Source organism: Protobothrops mucrosquamatus, unplaced genomic scaffold, assembly GCF_001527695.2.
Source record: "Protobothrops mucrosquamatus isolate PMUCROS unplaced genomic scaffold, P.Mucros_1.0 scaffold3543, whole genome shotgun sequence".
Taxonomy (NCBI): Eukaryota; Metazoa; Chordata; class Lepidosauria; order Squamata; family Viperidae; genus Protobothrops; species Protobothrops mucrosquamatus.
The window spans coordinates 4,537-14,562 of NW_015389511.1; the positions used below are offsets into that span (position 1 = coordinate 4,537).

General features: G+C 39.8%; 1 protein-coding gene across 1 annotated transcript in view; it reads right to left on the minus strand.

Annotated features, from left to right (window-relative positions):
* LOC107297817 (pre-mRNA-processing factor 17) overlaps positions 1–10,026 on the minus strand; it is a gene marked incomplete at its 3' end in the record, with an annotated part of 27,603 nt that overhangs the window by 3,469 nt on the left and 14,108 nt on the right. The window contains exons 2-3 of the mRNA XM_015827179.1: positions 7,206–7,292; positions 1,442–1,571 (exon numbers count right to left, since the gene is read on the minus strand). Of these exons, the coding sequence (XP_015682665.1) occupies positions 1,442–1,571; positions 7,206–7,292 (217 nt within the window). The remainder of the gene's footprint in view (positions 1–1,441; positions 1,572–7,205; positions 7,293–10,026) is intronic.

Consider the following 10,026-nt stretch of genomic DNA (forward strand, 5'->3'; position numbering starts at 1 on the left):
GGGGGGGGGGGGGAATGGCCTGCTTTTGCTCAATCATCATCTGTCAAGAGAAATCTTACTAATTGAATTTCCTCAACAAATATCACCTTCCTGTCTTTGGAATATGCAAATACAAACAAATTTTATTTGCTATCCTGTGTCTTCTTTCAGTGGCGTAGAATAATTTCTGTCTGAATACATTATTGTCAAAGCATGCTCTGATGGTCTCTGAGATAAATTAACATACTCACAAATAGCAAAGTGCAAAAAAACAGGAGAGAAATTAAAGCTCAGATCTCTTTTTCTCCTCTGCCTACAATCTACAATATTTTATTTTACAATCAGTAGTGTTCCACAAAGATAGGCCTGGAAGACAGCCCAGGATTTGGGTGAATCAAATGTATTAGTTCCTGCGGTCTCTGGCTGCCAACATTTTAAGTTTATTTTAATAGCTTGATGTAACTGAACAATGATGCCTTTGTCCAATTCTTGCAATGTTGAGGTAGGAGCACATTCCTGTGCAGAGAAGCTTGGATTCTTGGAGACAGAGAAGATGCCTTCTCTAACTCCTAGCATTTGGCAAATTCTTTTATCGGAGACATTCTTTGCTACTGCTGAAAACTGAGAAATCCAATTGCTAGACTATTGCTTAGTTTTTCCCCCAGAGTAATATTCAACTCTTTACCTCCAGAATATATATGCTATATTTTTTCTATCCTGCTCTATGGAGTAGAGTTGGTCTCTGACAGAAGGCCACCTGAAGAGACTAGAAGCATTTGAAAGGTGGATTTACAGGCGGCTGTTACGCATAAGCTGGGTTGACAAGATCAGAAATGAGGTGGTGATAAGCCGCCTGGGAAAGCCAAGGGAAATAATCAAAACAATTAAAAAATGAAAATTAGAATATTTCGGACATGTGATGCGACACCCAGAAAAATACGGCATACTCCATTTAATCCTCCAGGGAAAGATTGAAGGCAAAGTTGGATGGAAACGATGCACAGTAATAAAATAGTTTGTTGAATAAGTGGTACAAAAGTGAACATTTACATCCAACCAGAAATGTTATGTTTATTTCATCATAATCTTTTCTACACAATGAAGATTATTGCAGACATGTTGCAGAGCTGTATATATTATGAGCAATATTTCAATACTGATTAACTACTCTTTCGGGGATTATAGAACTGAAATTAATATTATGAAAGCTTTAATAAACAAAAAGGTAAATAGGAAATTCAATTAAATAAACAATAATTTAAGCCTAGATGTTTTCTGAACATTTTCCAATTATCAACAAACACTTCAAACTCTTACTACTTGCCAGAAAGACCAATGGACACTTTTTATTTTTAAAGCTTTGGAGGGTCTAAGAAGTTTGGAGGTTATAATAGAGCATGGCATTAATAAGCATAACAATTTTTAATAGGTTCGAATATAAAGAAACATACACACACATTACCATAAGTTGCAAATGTTCTTCTCTGTTGTTCAAACATGAAATCATTGATATGTGCTGGTTCCGTGTATCCAGAAAGCATGTTCCTGGGAGCGGCCATCTGTTGAGTCCTAAATGGATTGACTGGCCCAAACTGCATTAAAAACAGTAGAATAAAAGGTTTAATAAGATTTGCTTCATATATGGCATTTTATTTACAGAGATATCCGTGTTCAAACATTTATTACATCTATGTCTTATCTTTCATTCAAAAAACTCAACGCAACATGCACGAGTCTATCCTCGCAATAATTCAGTAAAGTCAGATTAGAAGAATGATTGCCTAAGATCATTACTGAGCCTTCACAAGTGGGCATTTGAACCTCAGATTCAACAATTGTAATGTAACATACTACCATGATCTGAAATTAGTTTTGTAGACAACGGGTTAGCAGTTTCCAGGCATTACTGAACTCAACTAGCAACTTCAGCGGATTTGTCCACTGGTCATAGAAGATGTGACATTTAGTCTACTATCAGGAGGGTCACCATTGCCTATCCTGCTAAGCTTTAGTATGGAAAAGACATACATCTATTTGTGTATCTATTAATGTGAGGGTCAAAAACCAAATATTTGCAATGGTTTCCAAATTCATTCATAGAAATCTGCCATCTCATATAAGCAAAGCTGTTACATATTTGAATTTATGTGATTTGTATGCTTTATATCAGTGGTTCTCAACCTTTTTAATGCTGCGACCCCAACTGGTCGTAAGTCGAGGACTAAACTGGTCGTAAGTTGAGGACTACCCAACCGGTCATAAGTCGAGGACTTTCCCTGCCTGGGAGCGCCGCACATGCGTGGTTCCGCCCCCTGCGCCGGCCGAGGCGTAGCTGGCAAGCGGCAGAGACGGAGCAGGCCGACCACCAGCTGGCCCAGCCCAAGGGAGGTAAGGCACCCGCCGGAAAAGGGAAAAAAATGGCGGACAAAAAAATGGCGGACAGCCTTGCTTGGCGACCCCCGTGAAATGGTCGATCGACCCCAAATGGGGTCCCGACCCACAGGTTGAGAACCACTGCTTTATATAGAGCAATGATGACTGCTAAATAATCAGTCAAAGTGGAAATGGCATCAATAAGCTACCTTCAGAAGAATATGTCAACTGTATACAACAAAATTATATTAAAAGCCACAGTTCAATAATTTTGCCCTCATTTCGAGACGCTTTATCCAAAATAGCAGCATCAAGAAAATTAAACTGGAAAAAAAGCAGACAGATGCAAAGTTTTCCATTCCCTCAAAGTTAAAAAAATTGAAAGCAGGGACCAGAAATTCCCCCTCCAATTTATTCTTAACCACACTGTAGCATTAGAGTTGTTAAGTTTTATTCCAAATATACCCCACATTCTCTAACAATGTTCCAAAACTTACAAATTGGAGTACTTTATAGCTAAATATAATTGCTATAGAGCCAGGGAGGAATTCATTATATGTTATCTCTGGGCTGTCTCAAGAGTTTTAGTTACTATGGATTTCCTATTTTTGCCTCAATAGGGTGGTCTGAATCAAGATGGAAGGAATTCTTATTTTCTGTGCTTTCTGATGAAAGCTTTAACTGATTTTTTTTTTCCTGTGAACCGTGCTAAGACATAACACATTTTTCAATACCTCCAGCCCTGGTGATAGATCACTGCAAGAGAGAAGTAGAATCTGCAGAAGTCACCACATTCCCATCATCTGTAGGTGAGAGCAATTTAGAGTTCCACTCTTCACCATTCTGATTCTAACCCTATCAGACTTCATTCAATATTTAATTGATTGCATTATAATGTTTAGATTGCACGTTATCTTCATGTTGGGACTAAGATATTACATTCAATGTTACTTTCTGTTTATGCAATGGCAATCTTCTTCATACTATCCTACCCCTATTGTATGCATCTAAATCAGTTCTGGAAAGCCCTTTATCCACCAGAGACAGGCATATATGTCTGCAGATAAGAATCTGGCTATATTATATTCCATTCTACTAAAGCTGTGCACAATTTCGAGGGAGAAATTCAGTGAGAAAAGCAGGCAATAATAGAGTGCAAAAGCACTGATCAGATGAAAGGTGTATATATTCTTCATAAATTAACTACAGCTATTAATATAAGGCAGTTATTCTACCCGCAGAGATGCCCACTATATGAATCTTAAGCCACCTGACAAAAAAGTCAAAACTGCAATACTTAATGAGATTCATTTCATGTATTATTTCCTCATCCCCTGGAGACATCAGATATGTTTTGCATTTTGAATCATTTCCCTACTCCCTCATGTTTAAATAAATCTAAGATCAAACTAATCAAATAATAGATATTCTTAACAAGCAAAAAGCAGAGCAAATTTTTGTACATTTTACATTTAATATAAATTTTTCATACTGTTTATTTTTGGGAATGCAGATCAGCAATATCTCAAAAAAATGCATTAAATGTACAAAAAAATAACCGTTTTGAGTTTTGACAGCCATGCTTTCACCACTGATAGCTATTTACATTGAGACAAATGAATTTGTATACAGATAGTCTTGATTTACAGCCATAACTTGTTCAGAATTAAGGTCGTGCTGATGGTTAAACGAATCGTCATGTTACTATGCCCAATTTTATGAACTTTTATGTGGCGATCAGTGGTAGTTACGCAAATGTGGCTGTAAAGCAGGGGTGTCAAACTCAGTTTCATTGAGGGCCGCATCAGCATTGCGGTTGCCCTCGGGGGGCCGGGTGGGTGCGGCCTACTGGGTGGGCGTGGATGGAGTGGGTGTGGCCTACTGGGTGGGCATGGCCAGCTCTACATCGTTTGCGTCAAGGGTGCCTGTGGGGGCCTGGGCAGGAGCGGGACAAATCTGAGGGTCTCTGGCAGAAAGGGGTGGGACCGGGGCAAGCACCAAGGCATGGTGCATTTCTTCATTCCTCACAAAGGGTGACACTTCCCCAGCATGCACTCAGGGGACGGGGCCAACACAGCAGGAGCTGGTTCCTCGCTGTTTCTAGACGGCCTTGTGGAGCTAAGACTGAATGTGTTTCAGCATACATGGCCACCACAAAATTGTACATTGGCTCCCGGCCGGCCTGGGGGGCCGTTCCCTCACTGTTTCCAGGTTGGCTTCGCGGGCCACATGAAACCACGTTGTGGGCCGCATCTGGCCCCCGGGCCTTGTGTTTGACATGTCTGCTGTAAAGCAAACACTGTGGTTGTTAAGTGAACCCATTGTCCAAAAGTAAACAATGGTTTCCGGCAAACAAGTGTCATAAATCATGTTCATCTGACTGCAGGACACTGCAAATGGCCATAAAATGCAATCATGTGACTGCATCCCCCCACAACCCGGATGTACATAAGTACCTTTTGGGGGGTCCACCATAACTTCAAACCATCACTAAGCAACTGGTTATAAGTCAAGGATTATCTATACATATGGTAGCTACTTTTTCCTGGAGATTTTTTTTTTCTGAGGAATATTCAATTTGATGATGTTTAAAAAAATTAATCTGGGTATTTGAGAGCTTTTACATAGCAAAAATTTGTATTCAAATTTTCTTCCCATACTGTTTATTTTTTGTAGGATTTAAGAAGAAAAAGGATTGCAAATATAAGGAATAGTGCTGCTTTTTGCCAGGAAATATTATTATTTATTACAGAATATGATTATTACAAAAATATGGCATTTATGAAACTCACAAAAACACATTAAATATGGGGATTTATTAGACATATCTTCAATGCATCAGTTCAGTGCATTTCTTAACTGATCACACCAAGAATCCTTGAGAATTAACACTGCTTTCTCATCTGTTGATAAAATTAGCATTCTTCAAGGGTACAGATCTAGCATTTAATTGATAAAAAGATAAAGATAAAATAGAGAGTTCCCCAATACTTCACCTACTGTGTAATTTCATAAATGCAAGAGAAAAAAGTAAAAGTAACATCTGGCTATGAGATTATAAAGCTATGAATAAGATCATTCTTTTCTCTACATCTTGTCTACTATTTCCAAGTGAAAAGTGAAATAACTAGAGTATTGTAAACAGACCAGATGTATTTTATATACACAAACTCCGTTATTTAGCTTTATTATTTCCAGTTTTAAGAAACGGTATTGTACAAAAACAAGAAACAAATAAAATCTGCAGAAAAACGGTCTGAGGGGAGATATGTTAGCAATTTTTAGATATCCAAAAGGCTGCTATATATAGGAGGAATACACTTGTTCTCTGTTGCTCCAAAAAGGGTAGTACCAACACCAATGGAATAAAACTACAGAGTAGATTCAAGATAGATATTGGGAGAAATTTCCTGACAGTAAGGGCTGTCAAACAGAATAGGTTGCCTGAATATGTAGCATGTTCTCTTTCACGGGAGATTTTCAAACAGAGGCTGGATGGCTGTCCAAAGTGCTTAAGAATCTTACACCAAGCAGGGATTTGGACTAGGTGTTTTCTCAGGTACCTTTCAACTATATGCTTTTTCTGAAATGTTAACCTATTCTAATTATCTGAAATCTGAGTTTTTAGTTAGAAAAAAATATTTTTAAGGAGAAAGATTTGCCCGTTTCCTAGTTCAAGCTCTATTAAATATTGTAATTATTTTTATTATTCATTTTGGTGTAGCATTTAGTGCAGTGGTTCTCAACCTGTGGGTCGGGACCCCATTTGGGGTCGATCGACCATTTCATGGGGGTCGCCAAGCAAGGCTGTCCGCCATTTTTTTTGTCCGCCATTTTTTCCCCCTTTTTCAGCGGGTGCCTTACCTCCCTTGAGCTGGGCCAGCTGGTGGTCGCCCTGCTCTGTCTCTGCCGCTTGCCAGCTACGCCTCGGCCGGCGCAGGGGGCAGAACCACGCATGCGCAGTGCTCCCGGGCAGGGAAAGTCCTCGACTTACGACCGGTTTAGTCCTCGACTTACGACCGGTTTAGTCCTCGACTTGCGACCGGTTGGGGTCACGGCATTAAAAAGGTTGAGAACCACTGATTTAGTGTACTGAACAGTTATAAAATAAAGACCTAATTTCCAGCCTCAATTTTAAAATTATAATTTCTTCAACTACTTTCTAGCTGAAGAAGGAATCAATCATACTTAAATACAGTAGGTGATGTTACAAAACTGTATATACATTATTTAATAATTAACAGTACTTTTCCACATCTTATTGAACAATATCAGCTAATATTATAGTATCAAGCTTAAAAAGTCATAGTTCATTTCTATACTGTGTTGCAGTTAAAAGGGGCGTTGTCTTACCTGAACGCCTTTTCTCAGCACGGAGATGGAGAATATCGTGTCTAATTCTGCCCACTGCATTTAAAAAAAGGCACAGACAAACTGTAGCATGTCCAAAGGACAGGTGATAAGGAGGATGGAAAGAAAATTTATAAGAACAGTTGGAGTACAGAGAAGAGAAGAATGGGGGGGGGGGAGACATGACAACTGTCTTTAATTATCTGAACAGCTGTCATGTAGAAGATGGGACGAATTGTTCATAGTAGATTCAGAAACCAGGACAGGATCAATGGGTTTAACCTATACAGAAGTGGATTTTGGTAAGATACCAGAAAAAACATCCTAAAAGTCAGAGCCTTTAAACAATGAAATACTCTGAAGGTGGTGGATAAATAATAGGAGGGAACAGCAAATTTCTTCACTGAGCAGGATTGGACTGGAATGATCTCCAGACCCTCTTCTACGTCTGTGGTTTTATGATAAATTGAAAGCAATTCATGTTAAAAAGCTAATTTACTTACCTCTGGTGCAAACATGGTGTCATACTTCGGATTATATTGAACTTCCTTGGTGGTTGGATCAATATGAAGCCCTGTTTCCACATCTTCCTGGAAAATTAAACATAGTTGTAATGGACATACTTTGCAAACAGTACATCTTCTATATTAGCTTGATTAGAAAATTCTACTTCACGTTCTCTAAGATCTCAAAGCAACTTTTATATAACCTTGCTATAAAACTGGCATTTGAAAAAGGTTTTATATATATTTTTTGCAGTAGGACTTTATTAGGTTAGGTTAACAGTTTATTTACCACAGTCTACCTGCCAATAGGATATATAAGTTTGAGGTTGAATTGTGGAGTCTTTATGGCTCTTTGAATCATACCGTAACTATATCATACTTAACTATAACCAACTTAATCCTAGTTTTAATTGGGAAACTGTGAGCATCTGAGACCAACTAAATCCAAAAATGGTTGGGAATTCCTGGAACCTTAATGAAACAATATTTAACTCCATTCAAAACAGACAATAAAAAAGCTAAAAATAAACATAAAGACCAGAACATCTCCTCACCAGCAATTAACATCCAGATAAGAAGGGATTAACACCCAGATTAACACCAAACAGATAATCAAGGAGTGAACTGCCTCATCAAAAAATTACAAGGAGAAAAGAATGCCCCACCAGCACTGACAGGGAAAACTACTTTATATAAACAGAAAGCAAATGCCACTCCCTTCTAGTATTGAAGATATAAGCTAGTTGGATAACAAAACATTTTCAACCAAACAACCATGCTCAGAGAACCAGCAACTCCAGTGTGGCTGGCAAACATAATTCTCTTAAATCCTACAGGAGTCTGTTCCCTATATCAGTGGTGGCGAACCTATAGCACGGGTGCCAGAGGCGGCACTCAGAGCCCTCTCTGTGGGCACGCATGCCATCGCCCCAGCCCCCCCCTTGTGGCCCCTTCCTCACCAACAGCCCCCCCAGAGGAGAGTTGCCCCGGGCGCAGCCTGTGCACAACAGCACAACCAAGGACATGGCAGCTGGGCAGCGGGGAGAAGACTCCACCCTTGCGCCCCATCGCGTACAGATGATGCTGCGGGGCGCAGACAGAGGGCATGGCCATGACGCTGCTGGGCCGCCTGGGCGGTCTGCTATGGCGGGTTGTGGAGGTGGTGGGTGGCTCTGCGGGTAGGAGACACGGGGACGGGGCAGGGGCGAGGTGGTTTTTGGGCACTCGGTCTCTAAAAGGTTCGCCATCACTGCCCTATATAAACCAATAAAAACAATAAAGAAGGCCCAAGCAGGGAACTTCAACGTTATTAGAATTAAAGCAAATATCAGTATCAAAGACCAAATAAATAGTAGTTGAGGCAATAGTATTTCATCAGTACAACTTTTTCCAAGTTTTATTTTAATCATTGCATAGCTTTGATAGCTATAATTTGGAGCCGACTCTCTCCTATAAAACACATCTGGAGAATATGGTGGCAAAAATCAACACTAGGGACATCCTCCAGAAATTAAGCAGAACCAAATGGGGACCTTCAGCTGTCACCCTCAGAACAACAGCACTAGAGCCGGTCTACTCTGCAGCAGAATACCGTGCCCCTGTATGGCTTAACAGTCGCCATACTAGTAAGCATGACACCACAAGGATAAGCGGATGTATTAAAACCACTCCTATTTGCTGGCTTCCTGTTCTGAGCCACAGGGCACTGCCAGCTCTGCGAAGGCAAGATGCACTAGTGCGGGGGTAGGCAACCTTGGCTCTTTTATGACTCGTGGACTTCAACTCCCAGAATTTCTGAGCCAGCATGGCTGGTTCAGGAATTCTGGGAGTTGAAGTCCACGAGTCATAAAAGAGCCAAGGTTGCCTACCCCTGCACTAGTGAGAGAATGCAGGAAACGTATGAACAACTTTCTCCTACTAGAGCACACTGACCGTCCCCATTTATCAGTTGGAAGGCTCAAATCTAAGAAGCCACTACTGGCACGTGCACAACATCTGCTTAACAACTTTAACATCGATTCCTAGTGGAAAGCCAAATGGGTTGCTGAACACCCAGACATAGAACGACATATAGATGACCCCATGCCAAAGTGCCAGGTTTTGAACTACCTCGCCAGCAGTGGAAAATCCTGAACAGGATTTGCACCTCACATGGCGTCTACCAGGATTTTGTGTATAAATGGGGTATCGCATCCTCCCCTCAGTGTGACTGTGGGGTCCACGTCAAACTGTAAATCACATTGTGGCCAGCTGAGAGCTGAGGGCATATACTGGTACAATATCTGACTTTTTTTCAGATAAACAATCCTGTGCTCAATGGTTAACGGCCTAGACATTGGTATCTGAATATAGATCTTTTTAACATTCATGTTTTATTTTATTTTATTTATTTATATTTTAGGTGACATGTCAATGTATGTTGTAAGTCCACGTATGTTATGCTATATGCTAAATAAATACATAGGCTTGAATAAAAAGACTTGGACCTTATTATCAAAAACATTTACCATTTCCCTTAAAAACCAGTTACCGTAACTTCTCCAAACACTAACGGAAACTTTGACAAATAGCTGCTTTCTTACACTCGTGATGAAAATTTAACCTTAATAATAATAAAAAAAGCCACTTCAATTCATGGCTGCATTTACCTAATGCTAACACAGAGATTCAGTACCAAGGAAAGCAGAATTACGCAGTCAATTTATGTTTTATGGCAAACTCTTGATTTAAGGAATTGAATCAAAATGTGCTTTAAAGCAAAAATTGCCCTTTAATCCTGAATCAGATTTTATGTATGCACAGAAGCTTACAGAGTATG